Raw genomic sequence first — 22751 nt, forward strand, 5'->3', positions numbered from 1 at the left:
GGGGGGATGGCTTGTGTCAGGGTAACCTGACAGGAGGCACGTTGCATAGTTGTATAATTCAGTACATTTCTGGGGCTGCTTAGGATTTCATTTCCATCCTCAGCTAAAGTCTTGGAGGCCAAATCAGGCACTAGGAGAAGGTTGCAGACCATGGAGGGTGGCATCACAGATGCAGCAGTGGACGGTTCGTTGCAGGGGTCATGTGCTGACGGCCTCCCCTCCTTGACTTCACGCGGCCTGCGGGGAGGGGCTGAACTGCTTTGGGAGGACCCTCAAATCTGAGCCCTTTATCATGGTGTCACGCCAGCTCCTGAGAGAAAAGGCTGTTTAGAAAATAACAAGTCAGGAAAGACAAAACATTGTATCCATGTCATAAATGAGAAAGGTTGGTTGTTGCTTGATCTTTCTGGGAGTTTTTACTAACATGCTAGAAGAAAATTGTAGGAATATCAGACCTTTGACATCTTTAATTGGAGTTCATTGGGTTTTCTGTAGGTTGGTTTTTCTGGGTCTCCACTAGAGTAAAAAGTAACAACAGTGCATGTGTATAGCACAGTGCCAGGCATCTTTCAAAATGCTGTTCATCTATTAAGATATTTCATTCTCCAGGCCATCCTTTGAGACAGGTGTGTAATTTCTCCTTTTTCTAGAGGGAACTGAGGTGCAGGAGACTGTTTTCTGCCAGAGCCACAGACCAGTGAGTGACATGTTCAAATCCAGGTGGCCTGGCCCGACATCCACGCATCTTCACCTCTCCAGTTTTTCTCCAGCCTTTTGCCCCAGGGTTTCAACACACATCTTGGATAAATAATATCCCTTAGAATATAAAAGGGTCCATATAAAAAAATTAAAGTTGAGATTTTAAAAAGTTTCTCATGCAGTATATGTTTAGAGAAGAAAAAAAACTACATTTTAGAGCTAGGCAGTAAGCTTAGAAAAATTAGAGCTGGTGCCTCATCAGCTCTGCATCAGGGGTTAGCACACCAGTGAGCAGGATAGGTCATATATATTTGATGACTTAATGGGTTAAAGCAGGTACCTATGGCTCGCGAGCCAGATGTGGCTCTTTTGATGGCTGCATCTGGCTCACAGACAAATCTTTAATAAAAAAATAATAATGTTAAAAATATAAAACATTCTTATGTATTACAATCCATTCATTTCCTACTGCTCATGTTCATGGTTGCGGGTGGTGGGAGCCAATCACAGCTGTCCTCTGGGACAACACCAAATTTTTATTGGATAATGCGTAATGTACACGGGTTGTTGTATGGCTCTCATGGAATTACATTTTAAAATATGAGGCATTCATGGCTCTCTCAGCCAAAAAATGTTCCTGACCCCTGGGTTAAATAAAGCAAGGCAGTAATTCTTTTTTTTTTTTTTTAATAATTTTATTTTTTTAATGGGGTGACATCAATAAATCAGGATACATATATTCAAAGATAACAAGTCCAGGTTATCTTGTCGTTCAATTATGTTGCATACCCATCACCCAAAGTCAGATTGTCCTCTGTCACCTTCTATCTTGTTTTCTTTGTGCCCCTCCCCCTCCCCCTTTCCCTCTCCCATTCCCCCCTCCCCCGTAACCACCACACTCTTATCAATGTCTCTTAGTTTCACTTTTATGTCCCACCTACGTATGGAATAATGCAGTTCCTGATTTTTTCTGATTTACTTATTTCGCTTCGTATCATGTTATCAAGATCCCACCATTTTGCTGTAAATGTTCCGATGTCATCATTTCTTATGGCTGAGTAGTATTCCATAGTGTATATGTGCCACATCTTCTTTATCCAGTCATCTATTGACGGAATTTTTGGTTGTTTCCATGTCCTGGCCACTGTGAACAATGCTGCAATAAACATGGGGCTGCATGTGTCTTTACGTATCAATGTTTCTGAGTTTTGGGGGTATATACCCAGTAGAGGGATTGCTGGGTCATAAGGTAGTTCTATTTTCAGTTTTTTGAGGAACCACCATACTTTCTTCCATAATGGTTGTACTACTTTACATTCCCACCAACAGTGTATGAGGGTTCCTTTTTCTCCACAGCCTCTCCAACATATGCTATTACCTGTCTTGCTAATAATAGCTAATCGAACAGGTGTGAGGTGGTATCTCATTGCAGTTTTGATTTGCATTTCTCTAATAGCTAAAGAAGATGAGCATCTTTTCATATATCTGTTGGCCATTTGTATTTCTTCCTGGGAGAAGTGTCTGTTCATATCCTCTTCCCATTTTTTTATTGGATTGTTTGTTTGTTGTTGAGTTTTATGAGTTCTTTGTATATTTTGGATATTAGGCCCTTATCTGAGCTGTTGTTTGAAAATATCATTTCCCATTTAGTTGGCTTTCTGTTTATTTTGTTATCAGTTTCTCTTGCTGAGCAAAAACTTCTTAGTCTGATGTAGTTCCATTCATTAATTTTTGCCTTCACTTCTCTTCAAGGCAGTAATTCTTGATCAGTAAAACTTTAGACAATCCTAGCACTTCTCTAACATGAGTTTTTAATGTTTTTATTGACAATCTTAAAAGTATAAAATTAAAATTACTGAAAAATGTTTCTATGGATTACAAGATATATAGGGTGCCATTATCTCATGGAAATAAAAACCTATGGACCTGTAAATGAAAGAACATTAGACGCCTTTAAACACTGAAATCTAAAGTTCCCAGGGATCCCAATGTCTGTAGTTATATTGTTAAAGTAACTACACTTATTTTAAGTAAATTATAAAAACAATTAAACTTAGTGTAAGTCAATTGAATATAATGACTTGAGTGTCTTAATCTAAAAACTTCGCTAGGAAGTGAAATTTCCTCTATGGGACATTTAGCGTGTTGGGAGAGTGCCACCTATTGGTAGATTCATGTACTGCATCACAGGTACTTTTTTTTTTTTTTTTTTAATTAACTGCACTTGAATTTATTGGGATGATACTGGTTCACAGGACCATACAGGTTTCAAGTGTACAACTCAATAAAATACCAGATTCACTCCACATCATTCACCCTCTGCCCCAAGCAAAGTCTCTTTCTGTCCAGGTGAGAGAGGTTAAAATTTTTCTAAGAAAACTGAAGTTACACAAAAGAAATTGGGAAATGTTTTAAAAGTTTTGTAAAACACTAGTATCAATCAGAATGCAAAGTAATGGTCCTCTCTGTTTTTCTGAGAGAGCAGGGTGAAGATATATAGATACATTTGACTTTTTTAAAAGCAAAACTTCTAGTTCTAGGAATACAGATTAGCATTGTACTCGACTGCCAGGAATAAAAACAATCATTACAGCATAAGAAAGATTTGGAATCAAGTCTGTCAGTAGGGAATTGGTTGGTAATTTTTGGTGCATCCATACAGTGGAAAATACTGTACAGCCATTTTTTTAAAAAGGAGGCATATCTATAAAATATAATACAGAATTATGTCTAATTATTATTAAGGTAAATAATATGTTTATTAAACTATTATATGCAAGGTGCAGTTAGGAGTAACAAGCAGGCCTAAAAAAAGGAACAACAACAAAAACAAAAACAAAGCAAAGAACCAGGCCTGAAATGCAATCTAAATTATTTATAATTTAGCAGTGTTCAGTTTTAAATTGTATACACAGCCATCCTTTCATCTCATTATTTACTGTACACCTTCTGTGTACTAGGAAACAAATTTTTGAAACATTTACAGTTAGTATTTACGTGAAATTTAAATTTTAATTACTGTAAAATATACCTTAGAATTATAGTGTATTGCTAAATTAGGATAGTTTATTCTTCAATATTGTCTCATTTAAATGTGCAAGTGACACCCTTATTTAATAAATTTACCATTTGCTATCACACAAAAAATTTTGGATATTTCCTAGCAGCTAATTTACCCCCAGTTTTTTTATGAGTTTCTACAGAAGTGAAAGGACTCGGCATCTGCATTTGAGCAGTTGAGCTCGTGATTTCATCCCCATCCGTGCATGGCTCTCGCCTGTCCCCAAAGATCTCAGTGTCAGAAGATTCATAATGCCCTTGGAGGTGTGAAGGGAGACGGGGCTTTGACTCATGGGCTACACTTGAAAAAACATTGTAACTGGGCAGTGGTTGCAAAAGGCCTTTCAACAGTCACAGTTTAAAGGCTTTTTCCAAGAAGTATGTTTCCAAAAAAATGTTAATAATAACTTTGGAACAACCTGCGTGCGAGGCGCAGAGCATGGCCGCCTCCAGGGTCCGCGCTCTGCTCTGGCACTGCTCCTGTCCGTTGCACTGGACAAGGCACTTTGGTTTCCTGCAGCCAAAGCCGAGAGCTCTTTTGTGAGGTTATGGTAATTAGTAGTCTCTGAGTATGAAAGCATTTATCATTTTGATCTAGATCCCAAATACTATGATTAAAGAAAGTGCGGCTGTTGATAAACTAGTGGAGAATGAAAAATCGACCTGGAGAGATATAAAAGGCCTCCGTAACAGAGTGGCTATCCTGCCTGCACAGACAGTGCGTACACTGTGTGCACGCACTGTTCTCAGGGACGAGTGGTCCAGTTCCTTTGGGACCTGATTTTTTTTTTATACATGGCACTGGATTGAATTGGATGTCATATGGGATATCAACTAAGCGATTTATATTATTTCTTATTGAAAAGATTTTTATTTAGGAAGCTTCTCCCTATTTCTTTCTCCCCAATACTTTTCTCACTATAAAAGGGTTATGGAAAGGTAAAATTCATAATGAATTATGCACATGAGCTTTGTAGTTTTAGGCCATCATTATATTAGGTTCTGCCTTGGTCTAAAAGGGCAGTAGCAACAACACCTGCCTCGGGCGAGCGAAGGTTAAATGTAATAACCCAGTTGAGATGCTTGCCACGTGGTAAATGCTTCCTAGGTGTTAGCAGGGATTATAAATCAAACCCTGTTCCCAGAAGCGAGCTGAGCTAACGATTATTCCCCACTGCAGCCTTTGGGACACAGTGCGAGCGGTTTCCTTGCAAGGAGGTGCAAACCAGAGACGACAAGGGTGGGAGAGGGGACACGTGGGATGTTCTAGTGCAGTGACTCCCAAGTAACAAGGCAGATAAAATGAGTGAATACAAGCTCTTCTCCAGCTACAAAGGACTCCCCTCAAGAATCAAGGATCTCCTCCTAAAGGGTTGTGCTCACCCCTTTGAGATTCCGTACCATGCTGATGGCCCAGACTGATGGCAGACTTCCCCATCCTGGTAAACTGGGGGATTAGTCAGGGTTCTCCGGGAAAACAGTACCAATAGGAGAGAAAGAGAGACTGATTGGGTCGTTCATGATAAGAAATTGGCTCATATGATTATAGAAGCTGTTCAAGATCAGTGGGGGAGGGCTAATAGTTTGGGAGGCCCAAAGCCATCAGGCAGGAAGAGCCAGAGTTGCAGATGAAATCTGAAGGTAGTAGTGAGCCGACTCTTACTCAAAGGATGGTTAGTTTTCCTGCTCTGTTCACGCCTTCGACTGATGAATGAGGCCCACCCACATTATAGAGGGCAGTTTGCTTTACACAGGTCCACCCTGTGTAAATGTTGGTCTTATCCAGAGACACCCAAAATAATATTTGACCAATGACATCTGGGCACCCCACTGCCTAGCCACGCTGACACATGAAATTGGCTGTCACCACTGGGATTGAGAAAAAACTTGGGAGCCAGTTTAAGAAAATATATATTTGTGTTCTGTGGACCTTCTCCGGCCTTACTAGCATCCTGTGTGACACACACTCACTTAAGGAGTGGCCTTAATTTTCTGTTTGGAGCTAAGTGTTGTTGTTCCTCCTTCTTCTTCAGACATAACACTGCAGAAGAAAGGGCAGGAAGGAGGTTGGATACTCAACATTGGACAGGGCTATTATAGTAGGTCAGCACGTCTTGACCAAAATGGGAAAGAGATACAGACTTGTGAAAGGGGGTAAGAGAACAGGGATGAATGACAGAGGAGCCAGGTACCAAAAGGAGGACAACGCATCAGAGGAAGAACAGTAGACATGAAGCTACCAAGTGGGTGATTTTAAACAGCCTTGTCTTGGACATGTGTATTACTGGAAGTTACAGGAGGCAGTGTGCAAGTAAGTCCCTTTAGGTTAGGATTTTCTTGTAGCCACTGATTAAAAGCATTTTAGAAGAAAAGGAAACATGGTTTACCTTCGAGTAAGGCAAGTTGAAAGGAAAAAGTCAAACCCTGATAGAGGACAGCACCGACTCCATTTCCTAAGCTGTAGCAGTTCCCAAACCTAGCTCCCCTGAGTCAGCTGCAGCCTGTGAGCTTTTTTGGAAAGAAGCTGGGAGGACCAGCGGGCCATGCAAGACGACAAACCCAAGCATTAACTCTCTGTTTTGAGAACTGGTTGAAGCTACTGTCCTAAAGGCCTCAACAATGATGAGAGAAAAAACAGTTCAATGTGGGGAATTGGATGATAAGATTTCTGATTGGTGTCATGAGCGCTTCTAAAATTTTAGTCTGCGTGCAGCCTGGATTTTGGGGTGTCATTTCCATTCACGGCTTCTTTTCCTAAAAGCTATACTTCATTGACACGCTTAGAAAGTATTTGTCTGGCCACACTCTGTTATGTAACATATTCTGAAAAGAGAATTTCATTATGATTCTAATCACACCAGTGCCCTATGAGATGTTTCTAATTGAAAGCCAAAGAAGAGAAATTAAGACATGCATGTAAAATCAAGGATCTGATTGTTGCCCAAAGGCAACACTTTGTAATTAACAAGCAATCTAATTTATCTCAAAAGTAAAAATTTTAGCAGTTTCAACTTTCTCTCTAGTATCAGAGATTATGAATAGGCACTTAGTTTTCTAGAATTGCCTTTTTGGTGTGATCATTTAGTAGGTGATTTATTCGGTGGAAATTTTGCTTTTGCGTATTTTAAATTTTGTGGCTGCTATGATTTCTTTTTTCTCTTCAGTGGTAGGAATGGTTGAAATGTACTCTAAAAAGAATGAACTAGGATGAGTGGGACTGTGAGAACATCACTGTACATGATTGTTTTAAAGCCCTGTTCTGTTTGAGGTCTTAAATTCAAATAATGTTGTTTTTATTTGGACCCTCTCTTAATTATCCTTATAAGGAAACAATGGCTAGAACAAAGCTGCTGGCTGCCCCTGCCTTTCAAATCTGGACCTCCTGGCCAGACCCTGCAAGCCTGGGAGAGAGAGGGAAAGTTTTCTCCCCCTTCATGCAGCAGACAGATTGTGCTTCTTATAATGGAAGAAAAGCATATAGAACAGTGACTCAAAAATATTTTTTTTTCCCCAATCCGACAAAAAAAAAAAAGAGAGATAATTTTGATACATTCACACTAGATGGCTGTTGTGTCTGCTGTTGTCATTTTTTTATTTGATGATCTAAGGGAAAAGAGGTCAGTGCCCCTGACTAAATAGGCAGGTATTGCATGTTTTAAAAATTCTTGTGGCACATATGGGTTGAAAATCACTGATCTAGAAGGTGTTTAGAAAGCTACCAGATTTGTGTCTCTGTCTTGACACAAATCGGCAAGGAGCAGAAGCTGGGGAGGTAGTTGTTTTGCTCAGCATCAGTAGCCAGTATCTTAAGAAAGAAGCAGATTACAAAGGATGAGCTCGCTGGGAAGCCAGACACAACAACACGTTCATGTTTCCTTCTGCGCTCAGGCAGGGCTGTTGCCAACAGCTGTGCTGGTGGGGCACTGCTCAGCCCGAGAAGACACCATTCACACATTAATCTACGAGCTCTGACAAAGGAAGCCAATGAAATCACTGCCAGAGGAAGAGCTAGGAGGGGCTGTATCTGATTCTGTGTAGATCCAGAGGGGAAAGGAACAGGAGAATCATTTCACATTAAGGTGAATAGCAATACATGAGAAAACTCATACAACAGAGTTAGGGATCTTAAAATAGTTCAGTTTGGCTTTGCTGTGTTGTCTTATTTCTGGTCATTGAATGGAAGACATATTCATAACTAATCATATTGACTGTGTGTACTTAATACCACATTAATGACCTAGAACTTACTAATAATGGTAATGGATTCAGCAATATAGCTTTATTTCATGACCTTGAAAGTTATACCTCTATTCATCAAGAGTTTTGAAAAAATATTAATATAGCTTTCTCTGTTTCAAAGGTTAAAAGAATAAGCAAGGTGAACATAATATACTTACAACAATCTTTATCCTCATCTTAACAATTTATTAAAAATTATTTAAGTAAAAGAAAATGTTATATTTTGAGAATTTATCCTGAGTGACCTTTTGGAATATCATGAAATTTCTCTGGACTTCAGTTTCCTGAGCAGAAAAATGAATGATAGTTTGACTGTCCTTACAGATTAGACTGTTCCTACTTACAGTGTATTAAATAAATTCCATGATTGTAAGTCAACCTGAAAACACTCAGGTGAGCACCACCCGATGGCAATAGCATCATCTAGTGGTGATTACCTCATATTGCAGCCACAAGTTTGAATGACAAATTGTCTTTACACGACATTGCAGCCTAATAGTAAAAATTTTCTCTTTAGAGTCATAGAATATGTCAACTAGAAAGGATCTTAGATATCAACAGGTCTAGTTTCCTCATTTTACCAGTTAAAAATACAAAATTTCAATGAACTCCAGACTTAATATGTTAAAAAAGTTTTTACCATGTATGTTTTTGTTTCTCTTTTTTTGTATTGAGGTGAAATTCATGACATAAAATGAAGCATTTTTAAGTCAACAGTTCAGTGACGTTTGTAATATCAATTGTGTTGTACAAACTCCCCTATATTCTTAAATACACACTTAGTTCCTATTTTTAAAAATAATCTTACCTGGTTAGTGCAAAAAAATATATTAAGAGAGAAAACAAAATATATTTCTTATATATAATACATACTTAATTAGTTTTCCTAATTGTTGGATCAGATAGTCACCTCAGAGTGGTGACGGGCAGGAGAGGAGGAAATGAAACAGCTCATCGTTGCGGATACAAAAATCCACAAGTAGCTCAGTTTAAAAGTAGATCAATTTAGGAAATTAACATATGGAGCTTTCTTCCTATTTACCACTTTGTTTATTATGTTGTCCAGTCTTGTCTCTTGTCAATTACTGGGAATGACCTCATCCTTAATTTCCTCTGAGACTGCCTGCATGTAAAATTTAATGATGTACTTTCAGAGCCCTGGATATTTAGACATGAGCAGACCCTTTTGTGTAATTTTTATTAAGAAATGTATGTTATCAATCATTATTTTTAGGTGTTCATGTGTGGCATAATTTAATACTATTACAAGCTTGTAAATTTCAAATTCAGGTTTTAGAAAGCAAAGAGAACATTCATGTTTTGGCAGTCAGACCCAACAAGTCCGTCTCTTCAGTTAGAGTCTGGCTAAATAAACAGCAGTCTGTTAAGAAACTCTGAGAATGACTGGCCGTGGAGGTGGGGGGCAACATTAGGTGAAGGGTGGATGGGGGAACTGCGTTGGTCTGTGGCCCGTGAGTTTCCTTAGAACATTAACATTTACGGGAGCCTGCAAAAGGTAAACCCTGCCAAGACTTTCGACTTCATTACTTCCCTGTTCTCAACAAGTACAATTTAATTGAACATTAAGCAATTTGATCTCTTTCACCTAATAAATCTAGCAAATTCAATCAACATAAATCCTGCTAATGATAGAGCTGACCCTAGTGGGGCTGAGCTCATCAGCATTCATGTTTATTACTCTCTCGGGAATTTTAGTCACAAATGCTTATTGCTCAACTGAGTGCTTACCTGATGCTTAAGCTCTAGGGAGTGTATTTAATCATTTTCTTAGGGTTTCAGAAGGGCAGCTGTCGAGGAGAAAGAACATGGTTTTGCAGATAGACCAATTTAGGCTCAGATCCCTCGCCTAAACTAGGACTTTACACTATAAGCCTAATTTTCTTATTGGAAACAAAAGGAGCTAATTATAGTTATTTCCTAGGGCTGTTCAGAGACGTACATGGGAAAGTGTGTGAAAAGTACACCGCACGTGGCACAGAGGAGTTTCTTATTACATGAGCTAACTTTCCTGCTTTCGACTGTTCTTCGCCAGCATTTGTTTATGAGGCACTTTTGTTTCCCTAATGCTTTCTCATCCCTTCCTCACGGGGGACACATTCCCAGGCCCCAGTGAATGCCTGAATCCGCAGATAGTACCGAATCCTACATATTCCATATTTTTTTCTTACACATGCGTTTCTGGGAAAAGATTTAATTTATCAATTAGGCACAGTAAAGAGATTAACAACAATGACTAATAAAACAGAATAAGTATAAACATATATACTTTAATAAAAGTTATGTGAGTGTAGTCTCTCTCAAAATATATTTTTGCAGCATACTCACCTTTTCACTTAAAGGGAGCGCTTTATGACTTCTAGGCACCTTCAAATTGCCAGCATTAGGACTCCTGTGCTTTGAGGCCATTATTATGTAAAATAAGGGTAACCTGAACACAAGCACTGTGATAGCATTGCAGTCGATCTGATAACCAAGATGGCTGCTAAGGGACTGAGAGGTGGATACACATCCAGCGTGGATACACTGTACAAAAAGATGATTCACGTCCCAGGTGAGACCGAGCAGATGGTGCGAGATTTCATCACATAACTCAGAACCGTGTGCAACTTAAAACGTATGAACTCTTTGTTTCTAGAATTTTCTCTTTAATATTTTCAGACCATGTTTGACCGTGGGCACCTGAAACCACGGAAAGTGAAACTGCAGGTAAGGGACGTGACTCTCTCTGAGTTCCCTTCCCTTCTTCACTGGATTGGCCTTCTTCCTGTAGATGCTCACCTCCCTGGTGAAGCCTTCCCAGCTCTTCTGGCTGACTCTAGCCATTGCCTCTTCTGTGGTCCTGATAAGCTATTGCACATGTCACAATGGACACAATGGACTTGTCGTTACAGCCTTTTCTCTCCCACACCCGCACTACCCGTGATAGTTGCAGCCTCTGCTTAAACAAGTGAATGAGTCAGTCACTGAATGAAACAATGAATTGCCTCTAATGTCACTAAGGCGAAGTATAATAATCATGTTCCAATAGACCAAAAAATGTGTCCAGTCCAGCCTGACCTGTGGTGGCGCAGTGGATAAAGCGTCGACCTGGAAATGCTGAGGTCGCCGGTTCGAAACCCTGGGCTTGCCTGGTCAAGGCACATATGGGAGTTGATGCTTCCAGCTCCTCCCCCCTGTCTCTCTCTCCTCTCTCTCTCTCCTCTCTAAAGTGAATAAATAAAAAAGTAAAAAAAAATAAAAAAAAATAAAAAAAAAATGTGTCCAGTCCAGGGAACCGAGAAATGGAGAAGCAGGAATAGAACCCAAGACTTCTGACTCTGGATCCTCTCTCTCTCTTTTTGTGTATGCCCAATTTTCTCTCACAACCTAGAAAGTTTAATATCAGGGAAGCTGGGTTCTTGCCTGTTCACCAGGGACAGTGGCTAAGAGCATATCCTCTCAGAAGGAGAGTAAGTGGACAGACACCCAAGCAGACGTCTAGTTACACGGGGGGCAGTGTTGCCAGTGAAATCCTCTTTTTCGCATTTCTTTCTGTATCACCAGCCCTGGGTGGAATTGACATTTTTCTAATTTCATAGATTCTGCTAATTTATTTTTTTTAAAAAAGCCTGTTATACTGCTGGCTCAGCCTGCATCGGGGTCAATATGTATTTCGTTCTCCTTGTCTCCTTTATTTCCTGGTCGTGTATGTGTGTATTTTCCAAACACCGTCATCAATTAATAATATATACATATGGGAACCTGTAAGGAAAACACATGGTCTAGAAATTTCAGCCAAATGAGACCCATTTTCTAATGCATAAGAATCAGTCCTTGTTTCTCCTATGTTGGAAAATGATGCAATTCCAACTAGACAGTTTTTAGCCCTGCTGTGTGGAGAACGAAATGCAGCCTCCCCATTATTTCTAAGAGCAGCTGAATTTAATCGGCCTCAGTCAGAAGGAAAATTTCACCTCCCAGTTTCCTCACATGCCAGAGTGGCATGGAGGCATGTGACTGTCCAGACCAGGCCTGCAGATGTGTTGTCATCAGGAATGGAGGCTTCCTGCCAGGATCTAGTAATGTGTTTCCCATGGCTGCCCCATTAAAACAGCAGGGGCCCCAGACCCATTGGCTCCAGGGGGTAATTTTTAAATGTTTTGGGTTTTTTTTACTTTATTTTAAAATTAAAATCAAAGCACCATCTGTTACATGAATCCACCATGCCAGGGGAATGAGTATGATCAATGGCCTGGATCTTGTTTAGACCCCTTAGTGATGGTGTCCTACACTACCATGTGTGTGTCTCTTCCTAGCTTTGATCGGGAGCTTAGCATTTGCGCTTGGGGAGGTGGGGACTGCAGGGGCGGGGGGCTTTGAGGTGTGAATATTTTAATTTCCTATTCATTTTACATTCGCATTTGGCTGGATCCTGGATGGACACATTGTATGGTTTCTCATAAATAGTATTTGCCTCCCAAATTACAAACTTTGCCTACTAAGCAAAGTTAGTTACTTGTTTCACCAAGCCTTGGGCAACTAGGTGCTTAATTGTTGTTGATGGAGTAAGTAACGGGTGTTTTGGAGAAGAAAAAAGACTATAGGGACAGAATATATGTGCCTGTCTGTACATGTCGATTTGAATGAAGTGACAGCCAAGAGGTTCTCATGGGTTGTCATGGGAATTTGTGCAAGTAGTTTAGGGATCTGCTATCCCGGCCTCTGTACCGTCAGCCAACCACAATTCACTGTGTCCCCAAGCTGGATTGTAGCCGTGACCCAGTCCTAGAGATAACCAAGACCAAGCACCTTCACACTACAATGGGTTCTGGTTGTGGTGTGGGGTTTGCTTAGAGGCCCAGACATGCCAGAAGTGTGCATGTGCCCAGATCCTAAAGAGGCCACCTTGCCCAAGACTCATTAAAAAATCCTGTGAGTCCCTGACCAGATTGCTCAGTGGATAAAGCATAGTCCTGGTGCACTGAGGTCACAGGTTCAGTCCCAATCAGGGCACCGCTTAGAAGAAACCAATGAGTGCACAACTAAATAGAACAAGTAGTCAAACAGTGAGTTGATGCTTCTCCCTGCCCCTTGCCCGCCCCCCCCCCCGCCAAAAGTCAATGGAAAATTTTTTTAAAAAGAAAATTCTGTGATATTCCAATTACTCTCCTGGGAGATGGTGAAAAGCCTACTCTTGACTCAATACATTTATGATCAGTTCAGGCAAATAGTAAGAATTGTTGAACTTGAGGTTTCCCCCTATACTTTGAGTTCTGTATATCTAGTGTTGAAGTGTGTTATTGTTCATATTTTATCACTGTTCAACCAAGTAATTATAGTTGCTAAAGCTATCAGTAAGTAAGCCTTATGTCTGAAATGAAGACTCCTATTTACTGAATTAAAGTTTTCTTCTGTTATAGAATTCCAAATAATCTTTCAGTTTCTAAATTGCATTATCTAAAGACGTCAAGACACTGTGCTTCCATGGCTCTTAATTTACTGCGCAATCCTCTGTTCATTGACAACTACCTTTAAGTTTTGCTCACACTAGCCTGACCTGCCATGGCACAGCAGATAGAACAGTGACCTAGAACGCTGAGGTCGCCAGTTCGAAACCCCAGGCTTGCCTGGTCAAGGCACATATGGGAGTTGATGCTTCCTGTTCCTCCCCCCTTCTCTTTCTCTCTCCTCTCTCCTCTCTCTCTAAAAACGAATAAATAAAATATTTTTTAAAAAGCATTGCTCACACTAAAATTTGTATCAATCATTCTGATATTGCTTTTGAAAGTCCTTATTTCCAGTTGTTTGTTCTGTACGGACTTTAGTGAATTTACCTACAAGAAAAAAAATTATACCCTCCATTGTCTTGGTGCTCCACAATGTATGAACAGTTCCATAACGTTATCTCAGTTTTATACGTCAGTATCACAGAGGGAGGTAGACAGAGTGTTATCTGCATGTGACAGAGATGGAAACTGAGACTTGCCCAAACTTGCCAAGTTGAAAAGTAGGTGGTACAGTCAGGACTTGAGCCCCAGCTTCTGCCTCCAAAGCCCACGTTCTTTCCATGATCCCGTCCCCTTGGCCCCGGTCGGTAAGGAGAGCAGATGTGCACTGCTGGAGAGGTGGCCTGGAGGGACTGGGACAGACCCATCCGTGCTCCCAGAAAAGGATAGCTCCAAACGCATGTCCTGGTGATGATGGGACTGTAGCAGGTCTTCTCGTGCAAAAGAGAGTGCATTTAATGCAGAAATGATGTTTTGGTAACTGACCAAACTGTCTTGACGTTTGGAATGTTACCGATTTTAGAGAAAGTAGAGCAGCAAAGGACAGGAAGTTCTAGAATCTTAAAAGGTAAATGCATGGCTGGGGAGGAGGGGAGGACAAAAAAGATGCCGCGAGTTCCAGAAGTCCCCCCCCATTCCTCTTTGTCCCCCTTCACCAGCCTGCATCGGGCTAGAAGCCTTCCTAGGAGCCACTTGGCAGTGCCCAAACCCAGTTTACAGTGTGCTTTCTTGATGCTTTTGGGTAAGCTTTTTAAAAAGTCACTCCAAAATATCTTCTCCTATAGAGTAAATTCTGCTCACCTATTTAGTTTCAGGACAAGTGCCACCTTTTCTGGGAGGTTGCTCATCAGCACTCCACAGGAACAGAAGTCTGGTCCTTGTGGCCGCTGCTTTCATAGTCGGCTCCTTCCTTTTGCAATGCTAGATGGTGAGGGCTCCACCACGCTCATCTCTTTTTTTAATTTTTTTTTTAGATTTTATTTATTCATTTTAGAGAGAGGAGATGGAGGGGGGGGAGAGAGAGAGAGAGGAAGAGAGAAAGAGAATGGGGGGAGGAGCAGAAAACATCAACTCCCATATGTGTCTTGACCAGGCAAGCCGAGTTTTTGAACTGGCGACCTCAGCATTCCAGGTCAATGCTTTACCCACTGCACCACCTCGGGTCAGGCCTAAGCTCGTTTCTTAGTGGACAAGGAATGGTCTAGGGCAGCGGTAGTCAACCTTTTTATACCTACCGCCCACTTTTGTATCTCTGTTATTAGTAAAATTTTCTAACCACCCACCGGTTTCACAGAAATGGTGATTTATAAAGTAGGGAAGTAACTTTACTTTATAAAATTTATAAAGCAGAGTTACAGCAAGTTAAAGCATATAATAATAATTACTTACCAAGTACTTTATGTCAGATTTTTGCTAAGTTTGGCAGAATAAATCTTTTTTTTTTTTTTTTTTGCATTTTTCTGAAGCTGGAAACAGGGAGAGACAGTCAGACAGACTCCCGCATGCGCCTGACCGGGATCCACCCGGCACGCCCACCAGGGGCGACGCTCTGCCCACCAGGGGGCGATGCTCTGCCCATCCTGGGCATCGCCATGTTGCGACCCTCCTGGGTGTCGCCATGTTGCGACCAGAGCCACTCTAGCGCCTGGGGCAGAGGCCACAGAGCCATCCCCAGCGCCCGGGCCATCTTTGCTCCAGTGGAGCCTTGGCTGCGGGAGGGGAAGAGAGAGACAGAGAGGAAGGCGCGGCGGAGGGGTGGAGAAGCAAATGGGCGCTTCTCCTATGTGCCCTGGCCGGGAATCGAACCCGGGTCCTCCGCACACTAGGCCGACGCTCTACCGCTGAGCCAACCGGCCAGGGCCTGGCAGAATAAATCTTTATAAAACAACTTACTATAGTTAAATCTATCTTTTTATTTATACTTTGGTTGCTTCGCTACCGCCCACCATGAAAGCTGGAACGCCCACTAGTGGGCGGTAGGGACCAGGTTGATTACCACTGGCCTAGGGCAAAGTCATGGGCTGGAAGGTCAGAAAGGCCTGGAATGGACCTATCTCGGACCAGAAACTCAGCAAGGCATCCTTGAGAGCCATATGTCAGAGAGAAGCTTGCTTGGCTGTGTCTGGATTTAGTTTTACAAAATAAGAACATGAATTAATTTATCTTTAATATCTATTCTTGATCACAACTGTTGCTTGGATATAAAATATAGAACAAGACTCCCTTTCAGATGTACAACAAATGTATGCAAAAAGTCATGAGAGAGAAATGACCTCAGCTCTTGAAACGGGTAAACATCTCAGCAATGCTCTTGCAGGGATCTCCTTAATTCTTCTTTCTGAGACTTGAAGCAGAACTGACAGACATGTGTGTTCTCTTTGCTTGAAGTTCGGGGATTTTTTTCAGATCAAGGATCTTTTTCTAGGTTCAGCTATTTCCTTAATGAAATTAATATTTCTCATGAAATGCTTTCATGCGAAAATACTGAGCTGTCTGGGATAAGCATGTTGTTGCTGGGATGCTTCTGCAGGAGGAGAATTTCAGGAAGGGGCAACCATAACACGCCCCTATCCAATGGTGCAGGGCCCTTCCTGGCCTTATACTTCTTGGTGCAGTTCTGGGGGAGAAGTGTGTGTGTGTGTGTGTGTGTGTGTGTGTGTGTGTGTACTTATGCTTTCACACACACAGCTTTGACTCCTTTAAGTTTGAGGGTGAAGGAAAGCCTTGAGCATTCATACTATTGCTTTAATGCGTTTCTTTAGTTTTGTGTGTTACATAAGGAAACGAAAAGAGACGGCTCTCCCACTCTGTGGTCCAGGCAAGCGGCCGTGGCTCACATGACTGTCCTGACAATGCCCATCCAATCCTGGGACCTGCTAAACTGCGTCTCACAATTTTGGCAGAGCTGGTGAAGTCTGGGAAGCCCCAGAATTTTAACCGTCTGCTAGATGAGTCCTCAGGCAGCATATTTGTATAAAACATGCATTTACAACATGAAGCTATCCCTTCTAAAGCTTTCATCGCTAGACCTTCTTAATAACTGTGCTCCTAATGCAGGCAGGAAAGCTCAGTCTCAGCCCAGACAGATGCAGACCCAGGATCCCATGTGCTGGGTGGGTCCTGTGAAGGGGACTGGAGGAGAGTTTAGAAGCCAGACGGCCTTGGGCTGACCCAGAGGGGAACAGGGATATGGCTTCAGGAAGGGGTAACTGCAGATGGATCTATTTGGGGTGCAGAAGAGATAAAGACAAGATCTACAAAGGAGCTGAGGTAGTTGTAGGAGAGGCAGGATGCGAAGTGTGCAAGGTGGTGCTTCTTCTACTGAGTCCCAACCTGGTGCTGCCACAGATCAGCTGTCACCTGACCTCTGTGTGCTTCCGTATTGTTTTCTGTAAAATGGGGATGATAACAGTACTTCTTCTGGGGTGGTGTGAGTAGTGTTTTAGTGAATTCATATGTACTAAGAATAGTACCCGGCACAAGCACTATACATGCTAGCTATTATTACTGCTATCTATACTACACTATTGATGATGATGATGATGATGATGATGATGACATCATTACTGTAATCCTATTCATAAGGACCAAGTCTTGAGCATGCATAGAGCTATAATAATATGTACTATGTAAACGGTACCTTATAGCATTTTTGTTTGCTAGTTGTCTAATTTTTAGATTTCCAGAGATAAATTTTTTTTTTCTCTCTCTCTCTATTGAAGAGAAAGGCACCTGTCTATAAGAATGACTACTTTATAGCTTTAGAATGTTTTGATGGTATATTTTGAAGTCATTTTCCCAACAGGCCCGCGTTACTCTCGGGTGGCCCATTTTCTTAGTGCCTTACCCTCTACTGGGATACGTTCTACCAACTGTTCAGCCACAGTTTTTGATTTAGAATTCAGGTTAGAGTCGTGGTCCTGTCCTGCAGCATTCATTGTGTGTGACCGAATGGTGCTCCCAGGAGGAATATTGAGACACACGGGACCAGCGATGTGGGTGGGAGACCCGGCGCGCGGGGGCTGGGCCCTGGCAGACACCCGGGGCTCTGCGTGGGAAGGCGCTGTGTGTGGTGCTAGCAGATGATGAAAGTGTGTCACACGTCTTGTTGTTGTTTCTTAGATGGCTATGCCCAGCTGTGTAACATCCCCGTCACAGGACGCCGGCAGCCGTACGGACGGGATGCCTTGGTGGACTTTAGCGAACAGTACGCTCCAGAAGCGGATCCCTACTTCATTCAGGACCGTAAGCACAAGTTTTTGGTTACTTTGAAATGAAATTGTGGTTAAAGATTAGTCAGCAGTTCTCAAAATGTAGTCCCCGGGAACTTGTTAGAAATGCAGATGTTGGCCCTGGCCGGTTGGCTCAGTGGTAGAGCGTCGGCCTGGCGTGCAGAGGTCCTGGGTTTGATTCCCGGCCAGGGCACACAGGAGAAGCGCCCATCTGCTTCTCCACCTCTCCCCTTCTCCTTCCTCTCTGTCTCTCTCTTCTCCTCCCACAGCCGAGGCTCCATTGGAGCAAAGATGGCCCGGGCGCTGGGGATGGCTCCTTGGCCTCTGCCCCAGGTGCTAGAGTGGCTCTGGTCGCGGCAGAGTGACGCCCTGGAGGGGCAGAGCATCACCCCCTGGTGGGCAGAGCATCGCTCCTGGTGGGCATGCCAGGTGGATCCCGGTCAGGTGCATGTGGGAGTCTGTCTGACTGTCTCTCCCCATTTCCAGCTTCAGAAAAATACCAAAAAAAAAAAAAGAAATGCAGATGTTGAGGCCACATGCTGGACCTGTGGAATCAGTCCCTCTGGGGTTTCACCAGCCCGGAGCAGGGGGTGGGCGTCATCCTTGTGCATCTCAAGGTTGAGAACTGTTGGCCCAGATTACCAGTCTCACTGGCTGAGATGCTGTTATGTTCACTCTCTTTATAGTAAATCACCTTTAGTGTTAAGCAGTTTCCATAACAAAATCATTTTTTACCCATTGAATGGTATTCTCATTTGAGGGTTTTCTTGAACACCTGGTTAGCATGGAAGTGTTTTATGGTTTTTTTTTTTCACACAAGGAAATGACAAAAGGTTAACTGTACCGAGTTGCTCTTACAAGTATTTTAGAGTGGGGAGGTAAAAAAAATTGCTTTCGTGGTCAAAAACTAAGTTTTAGAATACACTCGTGAAGGGTGTGTTAAGTAATACGACGTGTGCCAACCTCTCCTGGCTTTGCGAGCAAGGGTTTCTTGCAGGAGGCGGAGGGGGAGAACCGCACGCACCCCCCTTTAGAAGGTAACTCTGAGGGCGTGCAACCCCGCAGAGTGGGTGGCAGCCACACTGAGTGTTTCAGTGGGGAATTAGAGCTTTCACGTCCGGACTAATTATTTGAAGTGTGAGAGACAGGACGGTACAAAATGAACATTAGCAGACAGTAGGTTGTGTCACTCCGGGAACCAGGATAGGGAAGCACTGGCCCCAGCTGCCTCGTCCACATCTTTCTGAGGGGCCCTCGTTGGAGGGGACCGGGCTCTGCACCAGATTTTCAAATGGAACCCCCTTCAACCAGGGAGGGGGTGGGGGCTAAGGCTTTGGGGAGGCTGCTGAATTACAAAACACAGAGAAACTGGGGGTTTTCCGCTTGGGCCCTGACACCTGCACAGTCAAATCAGTCATGACCTAAAGAGACTTTTCCTTCTTCCCGTCTCTTTTCCTTTTTCTGTGCAGTTTCCCCTCATGCTCCCCCCCTTTCACGTCTCTCCTTTCTCCTTTCTCCTCTTCCTTCCTTTGGTTGTTTGAGGATGCATGGCCTTGCTCATCCAGTAGAATCAAGAGTGCTTTAAATTTTACATGAACACAGCATTCTATTAATGTAGCTAGGGTGATCAACACACCTGTGGAAGACCCACCCAGGGCAAAAACATGCCAGCATGCAGAGGCCCTGGTCCTCTTTCTTAGCCCACTCCATGCAAGGGGAACCATTATCCTGACTTCTAACACCTTGGATATCTTTTAATCCAGGGGTAGTCAACCTTTTTATACCTACCGCCCACTTTTGTATCTCTGTTAGTAGTAAAATTTTCTAACCACCCACTAATTCCATAGTAATGGTGATTTATAAAGTAGGGAAGTAACTTTACTTTATAAAATTTATAAAGCAGGGTTACAGCAAGTTAAAGCATATAATAATAATAATTACTTACCAAGTACTTTATGTCAGATTTTTGCTAAGTTTGGCAGAATAAATCTTTATAAAACAACTTACTATAGTTAAATCTGTCTTTTTATTTATACTTTGGTTGCTCCACTACCACCCACCATGAAAGCTGGAATGCCCACTAGTGGGCGGTAGGGACCAGGTTGACTACCACTGTCTTAATCGACAGTGCATATCCGTGCATGGCTCATGACAGAAGCCTTCATGCACAAACAGTTAGAAGACGGTACTTAGAAGACATACACATCCCTGTGTTTATGTTGTATATCAGTGAGCTTTTACCTTAAAAAGATAGAGAAAGGAAAAGAAAGGGAGAAGAAATATTAAAGTTGAAAAAAGCCCAGCTTACCACCCCATAAATCCAAAGTACCAGATCAAGTCTTTGTACAGCTCTGACACAGGCCCCCAGCTTTACATGTAGCCTCTACCACAGTAGGGTTCAAATTTCAGGAATTTTAATGTTCCAATGTTCTGTTTTATGTACATTCTTTTTTTAATGATGACACTGCCCTAAAATTCTTTTTTTTTAATTCAATACAAATGATAAGAAAAAAAAAACAAGTTGGTATCACATCAATTTCTTATTAAGCAACATAGGAAGTTGAGATGCAGTTCTAAGACCTCCAACCTTGACTATGTAATGACCTTTAAACTTTTTGCAAGTTATGAGAAATGGCTTCTTCTTCTCAGACCAGGAGCAAGGGCTTTCTGGCTCTGTGGAAGAAATCATGATATTAGGTGGATAGAAGCATAGAGTAGAGGCTAAGGATTCTTATCACTTTTACAATTCACTATCTCTTTTTTGCCTTCTGGTTACTTAAAAATGTCAGCTGATGGGCCCTGGCCGGGTAGCTCAGTTGGTTAGAGCATTGTCCCAACATAGCAAGGTTGTGGGTTTGATCATCAGTCAGGCCACATACAAGGATCAACGAGTGAATGCATAAATAACTGTAACAACAAATTGATGTGTGTGTGTGTGCGTCTCAAGTAAGTTAATTAATAAGTAATGTTAGCTGATGGCTGGTGGTGCCTTTACTTAGAGCAATATCTATAAAACTGAAATCACATAAAGCAGAGATCAACTTTTTAAAATAACCAGCTAGTAAAATTTGTAGGCTTTGCAGCCATCTCATCTCTGTTGCAGCTACCCAGCTTGGCTGTGGTCTCAGGGGGCAGCCAGACGTACATCAGTGAGTGGGCGTGGCTGTGTTCCAGTTAAACATGGTGTACAGAGACGGGCAGCAGGCCAGATTTGGGCAGGGGCTGCCTTATGCTAACCCCTGTGTTAGAGTCCGATAGAAGTATTTGGGGGAGTATACTTGATGTCTGTATAGGAACTTCAGGTTTAATTTTATGTTTTAATTTCTATAATAAAAAATAATTTTAGTAGTTTTAAAGTCATATGATTGTGATGTGTCATACCTGAAATTTTACTTCATTTCCTTAAGTTGGTATTTCTCCTACTGACTTTGGGGATCTGTTGACATATTGACATAGTCTTGATGACCTGTAATATTTATGTTCCTTTTAAAATTTTAAAAAGAGCACCCTGGCCGATGGCTCAGTTGGTTGGAGCATTGTTCTAAAGCACAGATTGCTGATTCTATCCCTGGCCAAGGCACATACAAGAACAGATATCATTCCTATCTCTTTCTCTCTCTCACTCCCTCCCTCTCCCCTCTTCCTCTCTCACTAAAATCAATCAATAAAATTTTTTAAAAAATTAGGAAGGGTTTGTTGATGTATTACTAAATTTTTGAAGTCACCGAGTCAGACCGCACAGCCCTGCATAAGCCATGATATTTTGCTGCCCCCTGCAGTTCCACTGGAGAATTACTTTAAAGGCCTAATAGTTATGGCCCCCTTTTGATTTTTTTCTTAAATTTTTTTTCAATTACAGTTTACATTCAATATTATTCTGTTCTTTAGTTTCAGATCTACAGCAAAGTGTTTTGAAAATCATGTGCTTTATTTTTATAAATTAATTGATTTTAGGAAGAGAGGAAGTGGGAGGGGGGAGAGCGAGAAAGAGATTTGTTGCTCTATTTATTTATGCATTCATTAGTTGATTCTTGAGTGTTCCCTGACCAGGGATGGAACCTACAGCCTTGGAATATCGGGACAATACTCGAACCAACTGAGCTACCCAGCCAGGCTTTAAAATTATATTTACAAAGTGGTCCCCTGTTGCTTGAAGTACCCCCCCACACCGCTCCATACATAGTTATCTTGATATTATTGACTGAATTCCCAATGCTGTAATCTACATCTCTCTAACTACCACTTTACACTACTTAATCCCTTCACCTTTGTTACCCAAGCCCCCAACAACCCCTCCCCCATTTCTGAAGCTAATACATGGTGAGGTTCAGAAGGCGGGGTGGGGGATGAGGGGCTACTTCAGACCTGTTCTTGAGTCACCATGGCTTTAGAGCTACAACTTTCTTCTCTAGAAAGAAAGCTAAACACTCTTGATGCCTGTTTAAACTGATTTTCTGCTATTAAACTCTAGCTCTGAATCAGTTTAAAGCCGCCTCAACTCTACATAGAGCCGAACAAGAGCTTCTTTGTTTCATTACAAAAAGGCTTGAGGTTTACTAAACACAAGCATGATGTACTTTTCTCATTTATCAAGATGTTTTGAGTTCTTTTTACTGCCTTTATTGTTTGATCCCCAGAGCCCTTTTGGCAAGCTCGTTCCAAAGCCAGAGCAAACAGACTGGACCTGGGGAGGCCAGCCAGCTTTCACTCTCCCGGGAGCTCCCAGGAAAAAGCT

The 22751-nt window shown here is 42.0% G+C and overlaps 1 protein-coding gene and 1 non-coding gene across 13 annotated transcripts in view; one reads left to right on the forward strand and one right to left on the reverse strand.

The window, feature by feature from the left end:
- The window catches only part of LTBP1 (latent transforming growth factor beta binding protein 1), a 432506-nt gene that overhangs the window by 406400 nt on the left and 3355 nt on the right, over positions 1–22751 (forward strand). For all 12 annotated transcript variants that reach the window (XM_066266871.1, XM_066266870.1, XM_066266869.1 and 9 more), the window contains one exon: positions 17907–18029. In XM_066266871.1, the coding sequence (XP_066122968.1) occupies positions 17907–18029 (123 nt within the window). The remainder of the gene's footprint in view (positions 1–17906; positions 18030–22751) is intronic.
- Positions 15570–15645, reverse strand: TRNAT-AGU (transfer RNA threonine (anticodon AGU)). The gene has a single exon. It is a non-coding gene; the product is annotated as a tRNA-Thr (tRNA).

The sequence above is a fragment of the Saccopteryx bilineata genome, chromosome 3 (assembly GCF_036850765.1).
Source record: "Saccopteryx bilineata isolate mSacBil1 chromosome 3, mSacBil1_pri_phased_curated, whole genome shotgun sequence".
NCBI lineage: Eukaryota > Metazoa > Chordata > Mammalia > Chiroptera > Emballonuridae > Saccopteryx > Saccopteryx bilineata.